The sequence below is a fragment of the Syngnathoides biaculeatus genome, chromosome 9 (assembly GCF_019802595.1).
Source record: "Syngnathoides biaculeatus isolate LvHL_M chromosome 9, ASM1980259v1, whole genome shotgun sequence".
NCBI lineage: Eukaryota > Metazoa > Chordata > Actinopteri > Syngnathiformes > Syngnathidae > Syngnathoides > Syngnathoides biaculeatus.
Window position 1 is genome coordinate 13,519,529 of NC_084648.1, and position 24,451 is coordinate 13,543,979.

At 45.7% G+C, this 24,451-nt stretch overlaps 1 protein-coding gene across 2 annotated transcripts; it reads left to right on the forward strand.

Moving 5' to 3' along the window:
• Positions 1 to 794: 794 nt before the first annotated feature.
• Positions 795 to 22,585, forward strand: ubn2a (ubinuclein 2a). Of its 2 annotated transcripts, none has more exons than XM_061830569.1 (17): positions 795 to 1,372; positions 4,082 to 4,198; positions 5,651 to 5,749; positions 7,542 to 7,652; positions 7,742 to 7,833; positions 9,675 to 10,242; positions 10,907 to 10,977; positions 11,128 to 11,314; positions 12,614 to 12,720; positions 14,137 to 14,247; positions 14,357 to 14,500; positions 15,131 to 15,181; positions 15,273 to 15,315; positions 17,107 to 18,417; positions 19,245 to 19,452; positions 21,538 to 21,606; positions 21,730 to 22,585. In XM_061830569.1, the coding sequence occupies exons 1-17, from the start codon at positions 1,058 to 1,060 to the stop codon at positions 21,774 to 21,776; spliced, it is 3,651 nt and encodes a 1,216-aa protein (XP_061686553.1). In that variant the 5' UTR covers positions 795 to 1,057; the 3' UTR covers positions 21,777 to 22,585. The 2 variants fall into 2 exon arrangements, with proteins under 2 accessions (XP_061686553.1, XP_061686554.1); XM_061830570.1 differs by having other exon boundaries at positions 11,128 to 11,257.
• Positions 22,586 to 24,451: the final 1,866 nt, after the last annotated feature.

Below are 24,451 nucleotides of genomic sequence, written 5' to 3' on the forward strand. Positions count from 1 at the left end.
TCTGAAACCTGTTGCTAATGTGCAACCTGTGCCCGGAATACATATTTTGGGTGGAGGGGATTTGGCCAAAGGATAAAGCATTATACCTGTATAGCTTTGAATGTTAACAGTACTCACTGTATATTATTATTATTATTATTATAGACTACGGGTCCTCGTTGTCGCTGGCAAGTTTATGCAAAAATATTGTTATTTTTTATTTTTTTTTTTACTGAAGTCAAATCTAAAAAATAATAATAATAAAATAAACTTGTCCCGTCTCAGGTCAGTCAGGATGACCCAAATTATTGAAGCCCCCCAACCCCACCCCGGACCGGCCCCCATGGGGTTAACCCGGCCCGAAGTCTCGCTCTCAAGTTTCACATCGTGTCATTTGCGCACGCAGTCCCGATGAGTCAACAGGTGTGCGCTTGTGCCGCGATGTGAAAACAAGCGTCGGGCTCTTGGGCAACCGTGACAACCCGCGCGGGTGCCGTTCACTTGCCATTGTGGGGGTGGAAGAAACGCCGCAATCAGCATTTTCCCCGAGACGTTAAATAACCACGTGAAATGCCCGTTTCGGACGCGACGTGTGTCCCAACTCTTTCGCGAGCTGTTGCCCGTCCTTGTGACACTTTTTCAGAAGGTCATTAAAGTAGTAGCAATGTTGTTATTATCGGTCGTTGTGACAGGGGGCGGGTCTAAGGTCGGGGCAGCCGCTGATTGGCGTTACGGCGTTTCCGGTCCACGCGTACGCGCATGCGCAGTGACCCCTCTTCCCCCGTCTGATATTTTATTTACTCCCAAAACCAAGATGGCTCCTGTGAATGTGTCGGTCCCATAGCGAATCGAGGATGCGAGTAGCTGCCGAAACAACAACTTTCCCCCGACCGTCGCATCCCCTGGAGTCCGTTTCGTATGGTTAGGAGGAGGCCGCCACCACCGCGTAGCCGCTGAGCAGCCGTTGGGGCTTCGCGGAACCGTCCTCAAGGCAACAATTTGGAGTAGTTTGGCCAAGTATCCTCGTCTCCTCCTCGCCGTGTGTCCGGAGAGAGGTGCGGGAACGCGGCTCATCCAAATGGCCGAACCGAGAAAAGTGCAGTTTGTCACCCTGTCGGCCTTCGCGGCCGGGGCCGCCTCGGAGTCGCGGAAACGCCGGTTGGAGGACGAGGCCGACTACAACTTAAGCGAAGACGACGAGGTCGTAGCGGCGGCGGAGGGGTTGGCGGAGACCGGGGCAGCGGCCGCCGCCAGCCGCCTCGCCAAAGCCGGCGAGAGGGACAAGGCTGGAGCCGAGAAGAGGGCGACGGTGCGGCTCAACCTGCCCCTCAGCGAGCCCGACGACCGCGCCTCTGCCGAGTTCAATTACGGCGAACTCCTCCACAACCTTCAGGTGCGTGCCCCCCGACTCTCCGGAGTGAGCCGGACTCGGCATTTTATTGCACTTTGCGGTGTTTGTGCGGACTTGTCATGGCTTGGAGAAGACAAGAGGACGAGGAGGGGAAGTGCACCTTGTCCTTCCTTGGCTGACCAACGCATAAAGACAGCAAAAGGGGGGGATTCTTGTTGTTGTTGTTCTTCCTGTTGTTGTTGTTCCAACTCCAGACTCGGTCGTTTAACACCATCTGGAGGTGTTGACGCGACCGGTGCTCATGATGACACGGCGGTGCCGCCGCTACCTGTGCCGCCGCCTCTTGCCCAGCAACAGTCACACAGCCATTAGAGGCGTCCACATGCCACATGCAGCAGCCACAGCAGCCTCCTCCTGCTCGCTCGCTCGCTGGCCCTCTGGCTGCAGCTTAGAGAGGAGTACCAGGATGTAGCGTGTCACCCACTCCACCTGGGCCACATCACGGATTGCTTTTTTTTGTTTGTTTTTGTTTTTTTTTTAAATAATATAATTCGTTGCACCACTTCATGCCAGAGGTCGCAAAAGTACTCCCACCCTGTACTTAAGTAGAAGCACAGATACGAGTCTTAAAATAACAACTAATAAAAGTACAGGTTTGACTCCTTTCCAAAGTAAAAAAAAAAAAAAAAAGGTATACATTTTGAAGTGCACTAAATTAAACAGGTATTTGCAATCAGTAGTTGTTGTAGTAATTATGACTTGATTGTACATGATGAATAGGATATTTTAAAAAAATAACATCTATAACCCATCTTGTGCATTTAATTTGATATAAAGTGCAATGAACCGTTGCAAATTTGGCTTTTGCCATTCACAAGTTCAACTTTTTGTATTTTTTTTTTTTTTAGGAAACTATCCCCTGATATATGTGGAAGATTACCGCTTTTTATTTTTTATTATCCCCCCTCCCTCCAGGCTACGTTCACACTGCAGGGAACGTCACGTCTCATCATGAAACTCATACAACTCCTCGTGACGCATTTGTGGCGATTTCAAGTATTTTGTGCAACCCAATCCCATTTTTTTATACTCATCAGTTCGAAAGCATCTTACCTCCACTGACCGTTTTCTCCTGCTTCTTCTCGTGTTGCTGTTTTGCGGCGTGTCAGTTTTGTTGGACCATTTGTCACCTTTTATGGCGGATAAGTGAAATGTGTGCCGTGTGAGTGTCCCAAAGAAGTGGTATTGACCTTCAGTGTGACTATTTAGTGATGTGGTTACTGTAATATATATATATATATATATATATATATAATGTGTGTATATACTTTTGCAACCGCTCCAGCAATTCTCAGAAAGGCAGCTAGCATGTTTAATTTCAGCCAGCTAAGTAACGCACAATAAGAGGCGAATCATTATCGTACCAGTTTGCGAAGAAAGGAAGGCAATCTGAGTCAGTGACGCCGAACATCGCGATAGATATGATGGAAATTTATGCTTTGCAAAAAAAAAAAAAAAGCAGTGATTTAATCTCAGATATGGAACTCTTGACTCAAGGTATTTGCTTCCAAGCCGTGACGATTTTCCAAAGATCGCCTTACCTCACATGTGTAACTTTGGGTGAGCGTTTAATTGGCTTAAAGCGAAGGTAGAGAGAAGTAATTAGTTTAGTTGTGTTTGATTTATTGGTGTGCTGGTCCCTGTGCCATTAGGAAAACAAATTATATGACATAATAGTCTAGGCGGCACGGTGGATCACAGTTCTGAGGTCCCGGTTTCAATCCCAGCCCTCCCTGTGTAGAGTTTGCATGTTCTCCCCGTGCCTGCGTGGGTTTTCTCGGGGCACTCTGGTTTCCTCCCACATCCTAAAAACATGCAACATTAATTAGACAAAATTGCCCCTAGATTTTGATCGTGAGTGCGACTGCTGTCTGTCTCTATGTGCCCTGCGATTGGCTGGCAACCAGTTCAGGGTGTACCCCACCTCCTGCCCCTTGTGAGCATAAGCGGCTAAGAAAATGGATGGATGGATGGATAATAGTCTCTTAAATTACTTTGCAGACCCACAAGTTACAACTCACGAGTTTGAGAACCACTGGTTCCACCCTTTTTATTCATTCTTACATTAGTGAGGTAAATATTGCAACTCAGAAGTTAAAACATATTCAATATGAAGGCCAAAGGTGTTTATTTTTCCCTACTCTAAACTGAGTTTATTACTTAAAATCTGGCTTTTCCCCCCCAGACTCTACGTAATGCCCTAAACTGTTTTATTGATCCTCAAACGAGAAAACACTTTCTTGGCAAATAGCTTTGTTATTCATGTTGTAATAATGCGTCCTTTTATTATATTGTAGCAGTAATCTATAAATATTTGAATTTGGCTTTTTTTTCCAATAGTGATAAAATTCAGACGTGATAAGGTCCAGGTCAGGCGGGCTCTTTATGAGGACAAGTGCCACAGAAAATGGAGGGCAAGTGTTGCAGAAAAAGGAAGGTTAGGTGTTTATTTCATCTTAGTTTTTGCTGGAGTAGCACTTTTTTTATTGTTTGAAATATAGCAGTAAGTATGAAGGTGAGATGACACAAAAATGATGCGATGGCCTCGCCGGGGCGTCCGATCCACGTCGAGCTGCCAGCCTCCAGGGGGCATATTTTCATATAATTTCGAAGCTGTCGTGATACACGATGATGTGTCAAGCGCCGTTTGTTGCCGTTCACTAACGTAAAATTCGCTTGCATTGCTTCCAGCCGAAGAACAAACTTGTGAGCGCGACGGCGGCCCCCGACCCCGACGACCCTTTCGTCGACGACGAGAGGGAGCGACTGCAGGTGGAGGCCCTGGCGAAGAAGTTTGAGAATAAATATGTGAGTCAGTATGAAATATGCTTTTTGGATTGTTGTTTTTTGAAAACACAAACTACATATGCTGAAAAGAGAAATATTATTTGATATTTTATGGAAACCATAGAATTTTATGGAACACGTTAACCTTTTTTGAACAATTCCCAAAGTCATTTTTGAATTTTTTTTTTGGGGGGGGAACAAGAAAAAAAATCTTTGGCTTTTGTCTAAGTTCAATCTTTGCGCATTAATATGAGTTTTATGGTTGAGAATGTTCTCAGTCATAATAAAAAAAAAAAATGTGACTGATTTGGGAGATTATGCTATTAAGTTCAATACAATGTATATAAAAAAAAAATAAAAAAGTAAACTTTTTTTTCCACCAAAACCTAGGTTTTACTATTAACTCTTATTCTAAAATAAACAACTCTGTGCATTTTATTGGGGACAAAACATTAAATAAATAATTTCCCCCATCACTTCCTTTTATGGCGTTCATTATCACCTTTTGCGTATTGGCTGAATTTACTTACTTGAATGTAATGTCACAAAATGATCATCAGTTGATCAAAGCAGAAGAAAACAATGAAACGCTTTTTAGGTTACCACGGCAACAGCAATGATGAATTTCCCTTATGACAAGCTTTTAAAGCCTTTTTTTTTCTTTTTTTGTATCACATTGTAGTGATACAGTGGTGCCTTGGTTCTTGAACACAATCCGTGCCAGAAGGCTGGTTGAAAACCAAAACCTTTGAAAACCAAAACACATTTTCCCATTACAATGAATGGAAAATGAAATAATGCGTTCCAAGCCTAAAAAATATGTTTTTAAGTAGGTTTTTCTTGATAATAAACTGCATAGTAGAAATAGATGTATAGTTTAAATACTTGATAAAATTAAATAATTTAAGAAATATATTTATATTTTGCTTAAAATGTATGCTTTAGCCTAGTAGAGTATGCTAGGCCGGGAGTGCATTGCTGTATCTGTAGCGACTCGGGCCCCAGCCTTGTAAATCTTTTTTTATTAACAAAAGTGCAGAATAACTTGCTATGACTATAAAGGATACAATAACTACTTTTTCTGGCATCCTTAATGTTTACAGGTTGTAACGTTACAAGTGGCGGCCATCTTTGTGGAATTTTCAAAATTAAATAAATAGATTTTAAAAAATAAGACTGAGCATTCCCTGTGTAACAAACGAAATGAACCAGTGAGGAGATATGTTTAGTCATAAATATCAATGAAAAATAAAATGTACAATAATACATAATAACGTTTTGCTGTTTTACTCTTTAGAAAATGAAAGTTAGAAAATGGCAAACCGCGAGTATGTATTGCGAATTTGTATTTATCCGATTGCTTGAAATGTATTGTCATCAATTTGGTTTTGCGATGGAATATAAAGTTGAATGCTTTGCACGCGTTTTTTTTCTCGTTCAACATGAGTGACGTTGTTCTATCTGATGTCGCAGGGCAACGCGACAAAGAGGAGGAAGGACAGAATGCAGGATTTGATCGATATTGGCTTTGGCTACGATGAGACCGACCCCTTCATTGACAACTCGGAGGCTGTGAGTGACCCCCCCCTTGCAAATTCATACAGTATTTCATGATACTAATGACCTTTCCAAAGTCGCCGTTCCCGCTTATTAATATCTCACTCACTTCACCGTTGTTGTTGGTGCTGACTCATCTGTAGTGACGTTAGTGACATTGACCGGAACGCTTTCATTAAGTGGCACTCAAGTTGTTCCTTTAAAAAAAAAAATCATCCGACATGACTCAATATCATTAAATATGCGCTCTTTTTATGCTTTATCTAACATTGTGGCAGCATTGTGAGCTTATTTCTTTGGCAGTAGAAACATCGTTGGTCTATTCAGATTGATTCAAAGGATAAATTTGCACTGATAGGTTCAAGTGGGGCAAATTCTTTTTTTTTTTTTTTTTTGTTTATTTGTTTTTGCTTTCCAGTGGCACAAATCAGATGTGGGTCATGGCAACGGAAAAAGAATTTGAAGAGGCTGCTTCTTAATGTGAATCACTTGGGGTTTATGTGTTTGTCAGGATGACGTTAAAAACTACCAAACCCATTTTTGCAAACTTTTGTAAAAAGGTAACATATTATTGTTGGTTCCACACTCCCTGCAAAAAAAAGAGGAAAAAAAACGTTATTTTCCGACAAAAGTGCAGTTTGAGAACTGCATTTTTTTTCACATCGTGAAAGTCCGCTGGCACTTGGGCTCAGTGAGGCAGTCGCCCACTTGATCCAACAGATGGCACGAAAAGTGTGAGTGGGAAAAAAAGTTTGCTGTGTGTGGCAGTCGACAATTCGGAATTTCCTGGAATTGAGCACAAATCAATACCCATGCATCCATTTTCTTTTGCCGCTTATCCTCACGAGAGTCGCGCGGAGAGTTGGAGCCTATCTCAGCTGTCAACGGGCAGGAGGCGGGGTACACCCTGAACTGCCAGGGAATCGCAGGGCACATTGTGACAAACAGCTGCACTCACAATTACACCTACGGGCAATTTAGAGTGTCCAATTAACATTGCATGTTTGTTTTTTGTTTTTTTGGGGATGTGGGAGGAAACCGGAATTCCCGGAGGAAACGCACTCAGGCATGGGGAGAACATGTAAACTCCACACAGGCGGGTCCGGGATTGAACCCGGGATCTCAGAACTGTGAGGCCAACGCTTTACCATCTGAGCCAACATACCGCCCCAGCACAAATCCGTATCCATCCATTTTCTTTGCCGGTTATCCTCACAAGGGTCGCGCGGAGTGCTGGAGCCTATCCCAGCTGTCAACTGGTTGCCAGCCAATCGCAGGGCACATCGAGACAAACAGCCGCACCCCCAATCACACCTCGGGGCAATTTAGAGTGTCCAATTAATGTTGCATGTTTTTGGGATGTGGGAGGAAACCGGAGTGCACGGAGGAAACCCACGCACGGTGCGATCATATAAACTCCACACAGGCGGGGTCGGGATTGAACCCGGCACCTCAGAACTGTGAGGCCAACGCTTTACTAGCTGAGTCCACTGTGCTGCCCACAAATCAATAAATAGATGGATTGATATTCTGCTATGTTTTAATGGTATCGTGGAATCTCTCCCCTCTGAACTCCAGATTCACCACCAGTCCTGTATTGAGTGGAGAAATGCTCACATTGCACTCAATTGCGTTAATGGACAATTAAGCCACAATCACTTGATTGATCACGCTGGATGAAATAATAAACGATATGAGTTATTCAGCCTTGGCGGAGTCCTGCGCTCCACCGTGGCTGTTTTAATCCGGTTTGTTTAACCGAGATAACCCAGCGACACGACAAACCCTTTTCCTATTCATCCGGCAGTATGACGAGCTGGTGCCCGCCTCCTTGACCACGAAGCTGGGCGGTTTTTACATCAACACCGGCACGCTGCAGTTCCGAGCGGCATCGGACTCTGAGGGCGAGGACGACGCGGTGAGTTCGCCTCGCCGTAGCCTTTGCACAACTCAGTTGGTCCGGACGGCCTCTGCTCAGTCGAGTGACGCCCCGCCCTCTCGTGTCAGAACGCCAACGACGACAGCCAGCAGGCCAAGATGAGGAAGAGGAAGGAGATCACCACCGTGGAAGAGAAGAAGAGCAATGAACCTAAGCAGGGGTAAGCGTTCAGGCGAATGACAAGCAGGCATGCTTTTTTTTTTTTTGCTTCACAATTTCAAACCGTGCCCAGATATTTTAATAAAATGTAAGTGACATGCTTTTGTTAAAATACCATCAGGATCAAAACTCAAAGTAGCTCTACTTATGTTTTGAATAACCGCAATCTAAATGAACACAAAAAGCATGAAATGCTACAAAATGTCACAAAAAGTCGCTTCGCTTTTAGCATGCTAATGAAGCCCGCGTGACGGCACCCAGGCCCCTTCTCGCATCTTGAGACAGCGGGCGTGCTGACTCGCTGTCAGTAGGCAGATACCTTGGAAAAAAAGCACTCCATTATCCACGCTCACTTAGGCCAAATAGTCGAACTTGAAAACAAGAGCTAAAAATAGCCGCGGCAGCCGTAGTGTCTCGGCGAGGGCGGACGATGGCGGCCGGGATGAGCGCGACGCCGTCATTGCGCGCACGCCGCTCATCTTTTAGTGTGCTGCCAGTCTTTTATTTTAGCATAAAAGAGGTCACCTGAATTAAAAAAAAAAAAAAAAGCTGTAATGAACAATTACTCTGTGAATTGACTGTTAATTTAAATATTAATTAATTTAATTAATTAAAAATTAAAGACATACTTTTGTTTTCCAAACATTGCCATCTTACTGCCAACACACAATGCAACTGACAGGATAAGAAAAATTAGCATCGAAATCGAGGTACAGTACAACCTCGGTTCTCGACCGCAATCCGTTCCAGAAGGCGGTTCGAGTATGGAAGTAGATTAGTGCCACCAGGATTTGAATTTGAAATGTAAACTGAAATAAGTTTTGAATTTGAAATGCCACAGAAAACAGTATTTGAATTTGAAATGTAAGGTGATAAAATTTTCCATAGTTGTATTTCAGTGTAACTTTTCAATGTTAACATTTCAACTGGCTACAATTCGCTGTCTGAAATTCACCGTCGGTGCAACCAGGCAGGGTTACTTCAGGTCAGAACCAAGTGCCAGCCAATCCAGTTACACTTTCTTAGTCACGTGACGTCACATACAAAGAAAGTAACTGGATTGGCTGGGTGTTTGGTTCTGACCTGAAGTAACCCTGCCTGGTGGCACCGACGGTGAATTTCAGACAGCGAATTGTAGCCAGTTGAAATGTTAACATTGAAAAGTTACACTGAAATACAACTATGGAAAATTTTTATCACCTTACATTTCAAATGTTAACATTGAAAAGTTACACTGCAATACAACTATTATTATTATTGCGTGTTGTGTTATTTCTGGGTTTTTTTTGCAGTGCGTTCGAATTTACAATAACAAAGTGCATCGTGGGTCAGCTGATCGAGCTGATTGCGTTATGGTATTTCCGTGGTTTTCCGCGGTACGTTTGAATTTACAATAACAAAGCGCTTTGTGGGTCAGCTGATTTGCTCGCGCGCATTGTTATGTCTGGGTTTTTTCGCGGTACGTTCGAATTTACAATAACAAAGAGCTTCCTGGGTCAGCTGATTGGACCACACGCGTTATGTTATTTCCGTGTTTTTTTGACCGCATGGGAATTCACAACAAAGTGCGTTGTGAGTCAGCTGATTGGGCCGTACGTTATGTTATTTACAGGTTTTGTCGAAGGTGTTCGAGTGCCAATTTTCATTCGAAAACCAATTTGTTCAAGAACGGAAACGTTCGAGGACCGAGTACTCACTGAATTCACATTCACGCACAAAAGAGGTCAAAACACATACAGATAATGTAAAAATACTCTCAGGCAAACTGGATATAGTTCACCAGGCCAACGCTACTTATGTACGAGGTGTTAATAAGAATTCCATCTTGAAAAATCCCAACAGCGTGGCAGCCGTCAGCCTCCATCGTCCTGAGAAGAAGAAGCGTAAGAAGCTGATGAAGGACTCTCTGTACTTGGCGGCCATGTTGCGGCGCTTCACCATGGAGAAGGAGCAGATGAGGAAGAACAACCTCAGCGTGGCTCCCGCCGGGTTGGCGGGAGGCGTAGCCAACAAGCCCCGCGCCGCCGACGCGGCCAAGCACCTGCTGGCGTCCGACTCCGCCCCGCCGCCGGTCGGCACCAACTCCGCCGCCGCCGCCGGCGACCTCTTGCTGACGGACCTGACCGGCGACCCCGCCGTGATGTCACTGCTGGGCTCTGCCAACGAGAAGGAGCTGCAGGACATCCTCGGCGACCTGGACTTCAGCCTCTTGGACGGCGACCAGCAGCACGCCACGTCCACAGTCAGGGAGAACGGCATTCTGGGAGTCGGCGGACCCGCCCAAAAAGGGGGAGCCGGTGGCGGGGTCCCGGGGCGAGGCCTGGGGACTTCCAGCGGACTGTATTCTCCACCGCCGCTGCCGGGGGGGCTGCCTTCTCCTCTCGTCAAACGTATCGAGGACCTGCGGGCGGTGAGTCACACGGAGCGCGGTGGGGGCAGTCCAAGTCAAGCGGGAGGAAAAAACGGGTTCAAATTCGGGGGGGGGGTTCCTCGAAACACTGACCTGCAATTAAAGGTCAGTTGCAGGTCATGGGTCGCAGGTTACAATTGCATGTACTCAACAAATTGGGAAACTTAGAAAATGGTTAATTGGACCAATTCCATTTTTTTTTTTTTTTTTACACAATGTTCCTGGCAACCATGGCAATCACATTTCAGGTCACTGTAGACAAAATGGGATGGAAATCTGGGGGTGGGCGTGGGGTGGTGTTGGGCAAACCTGACAGGCAGTGTTTATTGTGGATGCCAGGCCAGATTTTGAAACTATGAACGTGATGGGCCGAGAGGGAAAATACTGGCATCCGCGGAGGACCGCAGCTCCAACTGCAGCGCACTTGTGAGCACTCGTGAGCCTTACGTTACCGTGACAGACCATGGGAACACTTAGTGAGACTTGAGCACGTAGAAAGGGAAAAAAAAAAAAAAAAAGCCCAAAATGCCACGGCGCTCTACGTTACGGGTAAACGGGCTGGCGACGTCAGATTGAGAAGAAGGTGAGGCAGTGTGGCGGTGCATGTTGGTGTCTGGTGCTGAGTCAACTTTTTTTTTCGCTTTGTTTTTTTCTCTCCCTGCAGGCTTCTCGTCAGTTTGATCAGGAGGGCAGGAAGAAATTTTTCACCCTGGACATGAATAACATCCTGCTGGAGTGAGTATGACAACCCCGACTCCTCCGCCAGCAAGGGCGTCGCAAGGCCTCCGCTCGCCACGCCCTCCCATCTCTGCTGAATCGACCCGGTGGCGTGCGTGCACGTTTTCTTTGTTCAAGGCTAACCTCGTGTCCTGTGTCCCGTGTCAGCATCGAACTACAGGTCCAGAAGCAGCCCCCCGACGTGCGCTCAGGGGTCTACGCGCACATGGAGGCTTTCGTGCCGTGCAACAAAGAGGCCCTCCTCAAGCGGCTCAAGAAGCTCAGCCTCAAGATCCAGGTGAGGGCGGCTCAGTGCGACAACGGGCCGCAGCCGACGCCGACGCCCCACAGCAAGGTGCTCGCCACACTTGGATGTAACATCTTGAAGCTCTGTTGTGTCTGTTGGATGAATTTGTCTTCGCAGATTAGCGTATATTCTAGTTGATGCAAATACATTTTTCGTAGCACTTAACCTTATCAAGGTCACGGGTGAGTTGAGGCCAGAAATGGGGCGACACCCTGGACCGGACTCCAAAAAATCGCAGCATTCAAGGCCAGAACCGAGATCCCAAACACACAGAACCGCCCAACCATGAGGCATGGTGGTCAAAGTACGGCCCGCAGGCCACAAACAGCCCGTGTGTTTCTTTAGTCCGACCCACTGAACATTTATATTATCAAGAGTTCTGTAATATTTGTTGGATTCAATTTGGTTGGTTTTTTTTTCTACAAAATTGATTATTATTCATTTCTACAACTTTTTATTCTTTTATCTCATTAAGTGATTTAATGTGTATACTGGAAGTAAAAAGAAATTAAAATTTAAAAACATAATTACATGTACATACATTATATGTAGGTAAACAAGTTGTTTATATAATGAAGTTAGTTTTAAACAAAATAGATGTTAAATTATTTTTTATTTAAATAAACAGTTAAGTATTTACTATTGACTTATTTATTAAGCTTATTTCATTGATTGCTTTTTCCACATGACCTGACCCATCCGTCACACTTTAAAAAAACAAATGTAGAAAAACAAAAAGGAGACCTATAAGATAAAGAAAGTGAGTAAAATATCAAAATGTGTGCGACATTATTTGGGCTTGACATAGCTGAGATGGAAAGTGTTTACAATAATAATACAGTTGTACAGTTTCCTCGTGAGAGATTTTATTCCGAATTTCTTGGTTATAGTTCATTTTGTATTGACTCCTTAAGAACTTTTAATGTTGTTGTTGTACTTTTATTCTTTTTTTGGGGGGGGGGGGTGTTAAACAATTTTTATCCCTGAGATTGAAGAAGACCGGTTGGGGATATTTTGTCCTCTTTTTCACTGCTGGTGACAAAATCACGTGACCTGCTTTGTGAATAGCAACGTTTGGACCGCCGCTTGCCATAATTCCCCTTTTATTTGAATCCCGTCGGCAGCGTTTTAGTGACATCAGTCAAGGTCCGCAGCTGTCACGCGCCAGAGTTTTTCCTCACTTTGTTCCTGCCTTGTCAGCGCATTTCTAATCCCAAACGAGCTCGGCGCAGGCGTCTGACTCCAATGACGGCCGCCGTCGCAAACCGTTGGATTGTTGTTGACGAAACGCGCGTATAAAAGGCTCCGCTTCTCTAAACGCCTCCTCTCCCCTTCCGCCTCCCTTAGGATGACAGGATGCGGATGCCGCTGCTGGAGCTGAAGCTGGCCGTGTGCAGCGTGATGCCGGAGCAGATCGCCAGGTACAACATGGACTGCATGGCCAAGGTGGCAAAGTAAGTGGAAAACGCCTCGTTTCAGGTTTTGCGCCGTCATGATGTCAAATTGAAATGGAACCGTTGCCTCTCCAAAACCTCGATTTCTTTCGGAAATGACAAAAAGGGAATATTTTTGCACTTGGTTCCATCGTGTTGTTTGGATTAGTATGCCATATACAGTAAAGCCTTGGTTTTTGAACAAATCGGGTTTCGAATGAAAATTTTGAGATTTTTTTGCTTCTGATTTCGAACGAAAATCGGTACTCGAACGCCCCCGAAAAAAACCCGGAAATAACATATTGCGTGCGGCCAGACCAGCTGACCCACGACACGCTTTGTTGTGAATTCCCACGCCAAATGACATAACGCACGCGGCTCAATCAGCGCACTTTTGTTATGCTACATAACGCAGCCTCTGTACACAGACGTGTCCCGGTAGTTAATGTTGTTTTTCTACTCTTTGCTTGTTTAAAGTTATTCTGCACTTTTGTTAATAAAAAAAGTTTACAAAACTGGGGGCCGAGTCGCTACAGATACAGCAATGCACTCCCACCGTAGCTTACTCTACTACAAAAGCATACATTTTAAGCAAAAAAATAAATATATTTCTTGAATTATTTTATTATATAAAGTATTTAAACTATACATGTATTTCTTATTATCAGGAAAAGCTATGAAAAATGCTTAAGAAAGCCTAATTTTTTTAGGCTTGGAACGCATTGTTTCTTTTTCCATTCATTGTAATGGGAAACATCGATTCGGTTTTCGAACAATTCACTCTTCGAACCGTTTTCTTGAACGGATTGTGGTCGACAACCGAGGATTCACTGTACTCTTATATACAAACATTTACTCAACATTTCCCCATTTTATGTCAAGATAGATGACTGGACTTCCTGTACCACTCTGTATGTTATATTATATTTACATTATATCTATCCACCCATCCATCCATGTTCTTATCCTCTTATCCTCACGAGGGTTGCGGTCATGCTGGAGCCTATCCCAGCTATCAACGGGCAGGAGGCGGGGTACACCCTGAACGGGTTGCCAGCCAATATCGCTGGGGCACATAGAGACAAACAGCCGAACTCACACTCACACCTAGGGGCAATTTTTGAGTGTCCAATTAATGTTGCATGATTTTTGGGATGTGGGAGGAGACCGGAGTGCCCGGAGAAAACCCACGTAGACACGGGGAGAGCATGCAAACGACACGCAGGGAAGCTGGGATTGAACCCGGGACCTCAGAATTGTGAGGCCAATGCTTTCCAGCTGAGGCCACTGTGCTGCCCATTATATTTATCATTAGTAAAATATCATCTGTACACCTGAAGACAACCAGGAAGAACGCATTGTTTCATATTTCACTTCTGCTTGCATTTATAGCACTGACCGAACCGGACTCATCCGTGACTTGTTTTGCGCACGCAGGCAACATTCAGAAGAGGGCGACAAGAACGGGTCAGAGGAGGAGGATGAGGAGAAACCCGGGAAAAGGGTGATGGGTCCACGGAAGAAGTTCGTCTGGGATGACAAGCTCAGGTCTGCGGTGGACTATTTTGCAAAGGCTTCGTTTAGAAGTATGAAAATATCGAGCGCCGTCCCTTTATTTATCTTTCTATCTATCTTTTGTGTCCGTGCGCCCGCGCAGGAGTTTGCTGTGCACGCTGGTGCGAGTGAAGCTGAGCTGCTACGACATGGAAAGTCAATGTTCTCTGTCCGTGGAGGACTACCTCAAGGCCTTCTTGGAGAACGAGGTCAAACCGCTGTGGCCCAAAGGTTGGATGCAGGCCAGGTTCGTGCGGGTCGCTTTCGTTTCGAGCAAACACAAAACAAGTCAACTCAACCCGGATTCTTGTCTGGTCCCGCAAAAATGTCTTTGCGCGCAACGTAAAATGAAGTCCGGGATTACCGGGGAATGTGGTACTGCCTGATGTACGCTGTTGGGATTTTTCAAGATGGAATTTTTTTTAATATATAGCCTTGATTCGAATTGTAGAACATTCTTCATGAAGTAGAAATGTATATTTATGGTTGTGTTTGTGTTGAACTCCCGTACAAGGAGTACAGGAGGCTTGCTAAGTTACCCACTGTAAATTATGTTTTTCATATGATTGTTTTAAGTTTATGGCGTGTTTTTAAAAGACTCACTCTAAAAAAAAAAAAAGGACTGCAATTATGAAATACAAAAAACACGTTAAGCGTATGTTTGTGGTAAACTAGGGAGCGTTCTGATTTGACGCCATTAGCAACGGACCGTGTAGTGAGTTGTTGGTGAGGTGTTTAAAAAAAAAAAAAATAAAATAATAAAATACAGACAGCTGGACAAACATTGGAAATTCCTCTTTAGCCGCACCGGTGACGAATGTTGTTTTGTGTCTAAACAAGACAATGAAATGTTTTTTTTTTTTTTTTGCGTGTTCAGGATTCTGTTCAAGGAGAGCGTGTCAGTCCACATTCACCTCACCGGAAGCCTGTGAGTATTTCTCGGGCGTCGACCGCGCCGCAACTCGCAGTACGCGTCGAAATGGTTGTCAGGATTTCTTCTGTTCTGTTGTGCCGCACAGAGCCAAGAGGAGAGTGCTTCCCGGGCCCAAGGCCAAAGCTAAGGTCTGGCACCACAAACACAAAAGAATGATTTAGGCACAATTCGAGGTACACCTGCAGTGCACCCCCCAGTACGAGAGCCAAATCAAATACAAATCGAAGATGACTTCATCTGTGCGTTTGCTTTTTTTTTTTTTTTTTAAACGTGCGCAAACACCACAGAGAAGGCCTGAGCTCAGATTCCGACCCAGAACCTCAAGACTGTGAGGCAGATTCACTAACCACTAGGCTTACTGTGCTGTAAATTATAATACCGTAATCCTCGGCCTACAGAGTGCACCTGGTTATATGCCTCACCCATTACATATGTGAAGGAAATACCATTTGGTACATACATACGCCGCAGCTGTGTAACACGAGATATTTACAAAGAAAGATGATGCTAGCGTAACGGTAATGCTAACGGCAGCGCGGGCCTAATGCTGACACTAGCGGAACGCCGATACTAACGCTAGCGCGATGCTAATGCTGATGCAAGCGCAACGCTAATGTTAGCGCTTGGGCAGTGCTGACAGGGCCAGTTAAAAAAAAAACAGCTTAGCAGTAAAAATCACCGAGACACGCCAGTAACATAGTAGCAACACGCTAGCACAGTGCTAACGCTAGCGCAAAGCAAGGCAGATTTATTTGTATAGCGCTTTTCATACACGAGGTAACTCAATGTGCTTTACGTGATTAAAGGCAGGAAAACAAAGAGATAAAACATTTAAAACAGGATAAAAACAATAAAAATGACAAAATATTTTTAAAAAAGACAATTAAAACCGCATATAGTGCAAGTAATATGATCAAAAAGTGGATCTTTTCTAAAGAGTTTTCAACCTGTATTTAAAAACATTCACACTTAGGGCTGACCTCACCTCTGTTGGCAACTTCTTCCATTTGTGTGCAGCATAATAGCTAAATGCTGCTTCACCATGTTTGCTTTGGACTCGGCGCTCCACTGTTTGGCCCGAGCAGCAGTAACACGGCCGGTAAAAGTCACTTCCTCGGCACATGTATTCCGGTCTCACTCTTAACTTTTTCAGCTCCAGTGCCCCCTCGCGGCCCTTGGAGAAAGCGCGCAAATTAGCCGCATCACAGCATAAACCGCAGGGTTGAAAGCGTATGAAAAAAGTCGTGGCTTGTAGGCCGGAAATTGCGATAATTCTAAAAATAGAAATATGAAATATATATTTTTTGTCAGCAGATATCTGTGTCTATTTAGGTGTTAATTTGTTTCATCCTAAAGTATGATTTTTGGAGTTATTTTTGTCATACTTCTTTGACAGTATTAATCATTAATAAATGTTACATTCCATACTGATTTTCAATATGCTGCAGCATCACGAATTTAAAACTTAAACTATTACATATTTGAAAATAATATATGAGAAAATAATATAGTAATATTGAGTTGTTGTCGGTTTAATTCAAAAGCTTGAAAAGACTTCATATCCGGGGGGGAAAAAGTATGGTGTATATCTATACGAGTGATTCTCACACATTTTACACCAAGTATCGCCGACAAAATATTTTGTTCTCCAAGTGCCACCATCATGACCAACATTAAAATATTGCACACGAGGTTTTGTTCCTGAAAAGTATATTTCAAAATATTATAAGGCACTGTTGAAACTTAAAACCCTACACCCAAATATATGAAAATTACAAACTCTCCTGAAGTTATTTTCATGAAAATGGATGATGATCGTACATGGGTTCAACGAAATTGTGTGTCTCAAAGGATAAATGCAGATATTTTGTTTTTAAGTGATTAAAAAGATAAATGTGTGTTTGTGTTTGGGCATCCAGGAGGGCGTGTGGATCCGCAAAGCCCCCCCGTCCATGCCGCCCGTCCCGGGCGTGCCCACCTCGTCCGCGATCTCGACGCGGCCGCCCCCGCTGCCGTCGCCGTCGGAGCTGATCTGTCTTTCGGACTCTCTGGACGAGGACCTGAGCGCCCCGTCCCTGGACTCCATCTCGCACGCGCTGGCCCTCCTCAGCAACGCCGCCAAGGGGCTGGGCTCCTCCGACAGCCCCCTTTCGCCGCCGCCGCCGCAGATTCCCACCTCCTCCCCGCCCCCCGTGGCCCCCCACTACCCCGCGCAGGTCCCGTGCGCCGCCCCCGGCAAGGCGGAGGGCCTGAGCACGCCCACCTCTTCTTCTACCTCCTCCAGGGCCCCCCCCAGGCCCGCCGACGCCGCCTGCAGTTTGGTGAAAGTGACGGGCGCTCCTAGCCAGAGACTAGTTACCACGGCGACTGCCGTCAACAGGCCCAGCGCCATAGCGGGCGGCAAGATGCATCCTCACCCTTCCCCGTCGCCCCCGAAACAGCGCCCCCCGCCCACGGCGTCCCCGCTGATGCCCCCTCATCAACAGAAGGCCTCGGTCGGCTCCCCTATGGGGGTCCTGGGGGTCCCTCAGAGCGTAGTGAAGGGCGGGCCCAAGATGTGCGGCGTCAGCAGTAACGGGGGCGTCACGCCGTCGCCCCAGCCCCAGCCCCGCCCCATCGCCACGCCCCACCCCGCCTTGTCGTCCTTTTGTCCCGCGTCGTCGGCGTCGCCCGTCTGCCAGGCCAACCCCTCGCCCCAAGGAAAAGGCCGCCCCCAGCACCCCCAGCCCAATTTCATCACGCCCATGCAGGCCACGCTCACCAAACCCTCCCACAGCACCAACTCGTCGCCCATCATCAAGCTGACCCCTCGCCCGCCGCCTCCCACCCCGCCTCCCTCCTCCTCGTCCTCTTCGTCGCCCTCGCCGTCCTCCTCGCCCTCGCACCCCCCAGGCCCCAAGCACCAGTACCCCCCCAAAACTTTTCGACCGCCTTTCGGCGTAACGGGTAGCGTTCAAGGGACCGCGGTGAAGCCGGCGCCGGGGGCGTTCACGGGGCCGCCCAAGCCTCCACCCGCCGCCGGCGCCCACAACTCACCCGGCAACAGCAAAAGCCCCTCAGCCGTGGGTCATCCCAACAAAACGCCGCCGCCGCCGTCGCCCTCGGGCGCCGCCAATCACGGCCAGAGGCAGAGGCTGGTGGGCGTGGCCGGACAGAATTTAAAGCCGGGGAACGGCTGGGCGGCGTCGAGCGCTTTGGCCACACCCTCCACGACATCACACCTCTCACAGGTAACTTACGGAATACATTTGAAGGACAACAGATTTTATCAGGGGTTGGAGGACATAAGTCTACACACCCCTGTTCAAATGGAAGGTATTGTGATCTAAAACAAAATGAGACCAAGGTAAATTGTTTCAAAATGTGACATTTTGACTGTACAACACAATTAGAAAAAAAAATTAACTCATTTAGAGGCTAAGGGAACATAAACCAGTGAGATCCTGTTTGCACAAGTGTGCACACCCGCTAAATACTTTTGATGTGACTGTTCAGGATTATCCAGTCATAGTAAAAGTCATTAATAGGAGACGATTGGAAAAAAAATTGAACTCATTTGGAGGCTCAGGAAACATAAACCAGTGAGATCATGTTTGCACAAGTGTGCACACCCGCTAAATACTTTTGATGTGACTGTTCAGGATTATCCAGTCATAGTAAAAGTCATTAATAGGAGACGATTGGAAAAAAAATTGAACTCATTTGGAGGCTCAGGAAACATAAACCATTCATATTGTGTGTGCGATCTGGTCTAAAAATCTCAAAACACAACACCGCCTACACAAAGATTCTGTTCTTCCACTGATGGACAAGTGGTCTGAGGTCAAAATGAGGCGAGCACGTGTTTGGCGAGTGGTTCCGACGCTTGCCGGACGCCAAATCGATGTGAAATCAACGTCGGGTAAGACTTCACAGTCATCGTCCATGTGAACGGTTATAAAATAGGATTATCATATCAGACTTAATCAAGATTGTCTGGCGTTTGACTTTGGGAAGCAAAAAAAAGGCGGGTAACGAGGAATTTCTCAGCGGTCCTCGTGTCTTGCGGTGTCTTCAGGTATCTGCGGCGGGCGGCCCCCTGCTGGGCGGCCCCTCCACGCTGCCCCTGGGCTTCGGCATGCTGGGCGGCCTGGTGCCCGTCTCGCTGCCCTTCCAGTTCCCCCCGCTGCTCAACTTCACGCCCCCCGGAGCCCCGGGCCCCGCCGGCATGGGCTCGGTCCCCGGCTCCAACTCAGGATACCCCCTAGCGCAGAGCGACCTGTTGGGTGAGTGCCGTCCCGAGGTCCCGAGGATCAAAACTCATTCATTTGCGTTTTTGAGTTTCAAGCGTGGTCACGAAATGAGCAGGTTAGTCACAGTACTGTATAGGATGAGTATTTTGTCACGACCCGGGACCGGGACGGGGAGCGAGCCCGGCCGTCAATAGCAAGAATTTTGCCTTTGTGTTCCACAACACGATGGCAAAACATCAACGTGTGGAGCTCCTTGATAACAAATTTCCAAATAATTTCCTAGACAATTAAAAAAAAGTTAATTTGTGAATGCCAAAAATAGTAAATATTTTGGCGTTAACGCTATAATTACAAGGTTAACAAAATGATTTTTGGGGATTAAAATGTCACGAAAAGTACATTTTTCATGGAAATCAACACCCCCCCCCATCCAAAAAAAATAAAAACAAAAAACAAAAACTTATTTGTAAGTTTTTACAAATACAAAATTGATGTGCAACAAACCACAACAAGTCATACGTAAGATGAGGGTTTTCCCGTGGTTGGAATTATTTTGTCAAAATATCCTCATATAAAATTAATGTGAAGATTATTTTTTTTTTTTTTGCGCCGATAAATGCTGCAGCTAGACACCCAAATCAACACGTTTGATGTTGAGATGTAAATGATTTTGATTGTTAATGCTGCTAAAATGTCACTTGGCGCCTCAGTGTGTAGTTTTTGGAACTCGATTCTAAGTTCACAAATGGCAATTTTTTATTATTATTTTTTTAATCTGCAAATTTTCTCAAGTTCATGTCGCATGTTGTGGCCTGTAATGAAGTTTTCCTAATTGCAACAGTTTTGCCTTAAAATGTTTCAAATCTGGCGGCACAGTGGGCTCAGCTGGAAAACGTGAGCCTCACAGTTCTGAGGACCCGGGTTCAATCCCGGACCCACCTCTGTGGAGTTTGCATGTTCTCCCCGTGCTTGCCTGGGTTTCCTCCGGGCACTCCGGTTTCTTAACACATCCCAAAAACATGCAACATAAATTGAACACCTTAAATTGCCCGTAGGTGTGATTGTGAGTGCGGCTATTTGTCTCAATGTGCCCTGAGATTGGCTGGCAACCAGTTCAGGGTGTACCCCGACTCCTGTCTGTTGACAGCTGGGATAGGCTCCGGCACTCCCCGCGACCCTTGTGAGGATAACCGGCAAATAAAATGGAATTGACCCCTCCGTACAGGGCACTTAACCACGCCTCCTGAAGTGCCGTCACATCACGTGCGCTGACGTAAGACAAAGAGTAAAAATGGCAAATACAATACAATACAATACATTCTTAACTGAGAGAGACGCCATGCTTCTGATTTCATTCAATCGTTCACACGTAGCAATGTTACGCTAGCGAAGAACGTCTCATTCATTTATACGAGACGTGTATTAAAAATCAAATTTAGGGCATATCTTCGTGCAAACACCGTCTGGTTAAGCTTCTGGCCGCGAGCCAGCAAGAAATCAATAAGTTTGTGCAGTCCGATCATCGCTAAATATCGCTCAACAAAGAATAAGTGTGGCAATCGTTCACACGCAGCAGTGTTATGCTAGCGAAGAACTTCGAATTCATTTATACGAGACATGTATTGAAAATCAAATATAGGGCATACCTTCGTGCAAACATATGTGTTCCGGTTGATATTAGATGGATTTAGTTGATGATGCGGTCTTCCACAAAGTTTGATCCATCGAAGGCATTTTTCGTACTGGGTCTTCGGTTTTGGAAAGGGTACGAATCGAACTCCACCAACTCGCCTTTCAGGATACCTGTCGTCACTATTACAAAGTCCGTGACTACACCTCTTAACCATATTTTTTGTTAAATAACCCAAATACGTGATAAAACGCTAACAAAACCTATACTGGACCATGCAATGTTGTCTGAGGAAATGGCGGGAGCAAAAAGGGGCTTTGGTTTATGCAGATCTCTGGCCTCTGATTGGTCAGTGACGCGGATTGCGCAATATCCACGGAGGGGTCAATTATCTTGTCAACATGACATTTAAAGGAATGACAATCAATCAACCCGATCAACGGATGGATTCGTTTTTGTGGTTGTCATCCTCCATTTTGTCCCCTCAGAGCTGTACAAGAGTCTCCAGTCCGGGTCGCAGGCCGCTCTACCTCCTCATTTGCAGCTCGCTTTCTCAGGTAAGACGATTCCCTCCCCGTGCGGCGTTTTTTTTTTTTTTTTTAAGGTTGATTTGATCGAATGTTTGAAAACCCGATTTTGAGAAATACTCCAAATAATCGCCGCTGTCCTCCCGCCTCAAGACACCAACCAAAGCCAGGGCGGAGACAAGCGCAAGCCAAGCCACTGAGAGCTTCTCCATGACAACAACAGTGGACTCTTTTGATTACATGACCATTGGGCCAATGGGACGCCACAGAGCTCTGTTTTGAGGTTCTTTTTTTTTTTTTTTTTAAGTATATATCTATAAAATAAAAAAAAAATGGGCCTGGATGGACTTTGGCACACATGTGAACTTTCTAGAACAAGATAGAACTGGTGAAGAGAAGATTTATTTTCTTTTTTTTTTTTTGTCAACATGTTTACATCAAGCGACCTTGATCACTGTGGAAGGAGGACGAGGATTTCTATTTAAATGGCGGAGCAGAGTTCTCGACAAAGAAAACAAAAAAAGGAATAACAGAAATCTGATGCTTATTTTTCTTTGTCCCCCCCCTTTTTTTTTTAGAGATTTTATTTTGGTTTCACTTCTTCCCCCCGTTTCCTGCTCCCACTGACGACTGTTAAGTAGTAGCTTAAATTATGAATATTGATAAATTATTTGTAATTTACACAGGGATGTTATGCTGTGTGCGTGTTGGAAAGTGACAAATGTGTGTGTGTGTGTGTGTATGTGTGCCTAGAGAGAAAGCAAACGGAATTCCACATTCTCTTGACACTACGGAGTTAACGTTGCACAACAGGCTATTTTTAATTTGATTGTATTTTAAATTTTTTTTTTTTTGGTGCTGTTTCATCACACTGGACCTTTTTATTGTGCAGAGTTAAAGACTTGAAATGAGAACGCAGCAGGGAGAGATGTGAGAAAAGATTGTAGCCTACTTGAATGATTTAAAAAAAAAAAATTATATATATATCTATAAATATATATATATTCTTTGTCCTTTTTTTTTTTCTCCCCCCCCCCCCAACGTAACACACGCCTCAGTTTGGACACCGTTAGGAAAATATTCTATGCAGGAGAAAAGTGCAAAAATACAACCCGCCCCCCCTTTTTGCCCCCCTTCACCTACCTGAGGGTCCTCCGCGCTTAACCGACCAATTTACCTCCGTTAACTGTTCTTCCGGACTCCCGCCATCCTCCGCCTGCGTGAAAGTGACGTACGTGGCCGCGCCGAGAATAACGCCAAAGATTGTCGTCGTAGCTCTCTCTCTCTCTCTCTCTCGCTCGCTCGCTCTCCCTTCCAGATCGGGTGTGTGTTCCACGTTGAGTCATGTGACCCGCAGAAGACTGTTTGGGTGGGGGTTTGGGGGGGCCAAGAGGGATCAGCGTGGACAAGTGTAAAACAAGACATTTTTCCTGGTTTCATTTGATTTTTTTTTTTTTTTTTTTGGGGTGGGGGGGGATTTTTTTTTTTCTCTCCTGTGTGTCAAATATGGAATTAAAACCTAAAAGTTGACCTGATGACTACAATTTCTCGAATGGAGACCCAAGTGGATGCGTCGAGATCTCGCAGTGGCTGTGAATACGAATAACAATCTCAAATGTACTCACAAATCAACTTTGTCTGAGCGTATGGCGTAATTCCCGGCCGACAGAGCGCACCTGGTTGTAAGCCTCACCCGGTCGGTACATTTGCAAAGGAAATACCATTTGGTACATACATACGCCGCAGCTGTCCAGAAGCCGCAAGTGCCAACATTGAAACACGAAACACCTAACCGCATTAGCGCGGTGCTAGTAAACCCTGGCTTAGCCTTAACGCTAGTGCGGTGCTAGCCTTAATGTTGGTAGCGTTAGCACGGCGGCATTAGCCTTAACGTTAGCGCAGTGCTAGCATTAGCGCGGCGTCACTAGTGTTAGCGCAGTGGTGCTAGCATTAGCACAGCGGCATTAGCCTTAACGTTTGCGCGGCGCGAGCTTTAATGCTGGGTTGCTACTGCCGTTGCGCTAACATTAATGCTAGCATCACGCTAGCATTAAACCCTGACTTAGCCCTAACGTTAGTTCGGTGCTAGCCTTAATGTTGCTAGCATTAGCACAGCGGCATTAGCCTTAACGTTTGCGCGGCGCGAGCTTTAATGCTGGGTTGCTACTGCCGTTGCGCTAACATTAATGCTAGCGTCACGCTAGCATTAAACCCTGACTTAGCCCTAACGTTAGTTCGGTGCTAGCCTTAATGTTGCTAGCATTAGCACAGCGGCATTACCCTTAACGTTTGCGCGGCGCGAGCTTTAATGCTGGGTTGCTACTGCCGTTGCGCTAACATTAATGCTAGCGTCACGCTAGCATTAAACCTGACTTAGCCCTAACGTTAGTTCGGTGCTAGCCTTAATGTTGCTAGCATTAGCACAGCGGCATTACCCTTAACGTTTGCGCGGCGCGAGCTTTAATGCCGGGTTGCTACTGCCGTTGCGCTAACATTAATGCTAGCGTCACGCTAGCATTAAACCCTGGCTTAGCCTTAACGTTAGTTTCGGTGCTAGCCTTAATGTTGCTAACGTTAGCATGGCAGCATTAGCCTTAACGTTAGTGCAGTGCTAGCATTAGCGCGGCGTCACTAGCGTTAGTGTTAGCGCAGCGGTGCTAGCCTTAACATTAGCGTGGTGCGAGTGTTAATGCCGGGTTGCTACCGCCAATGCGCTAGTATTAAACTGGCTTAGCCTTAACGTTAGTGCGGTGCTAGCCTTAACCTTGCTAGCGTTAGCACAGCGGCATTAGCCTTAACGTTAGCGCAGTGCTAGCATTAGCGCGGCATCACTAGCGTTAGCGCGGTGCTAGTGTTAGCGCAGCGGTGCTAGCCT

Excerpts from the sequence above, each read along its gene's own strand:
- ubn2a (XM_061830569.1), top strand. The coding sequence starts at position 1,058 with ATGGCCGAACCGAGAAAAGTGCAGTTTGTCACCCTGTCGGCCTTCGCG. Across the intron at positions 7,834-9,674 it reads AGCAATGAACCTAAGCAGGG|CGTGGCAGCCGTCAGCCTCC; the intron begins GTAAGCGTTCAG and ends AAATCCCAACAG. Across the intron at positions 12,721-14,136 it reads TGCATGGCCAAGGTGGCAAA|GCAACATTCAGAAGAGGGCG; the intron begins GTAAGTGGAAAA and ends TTGCGCACGCAG.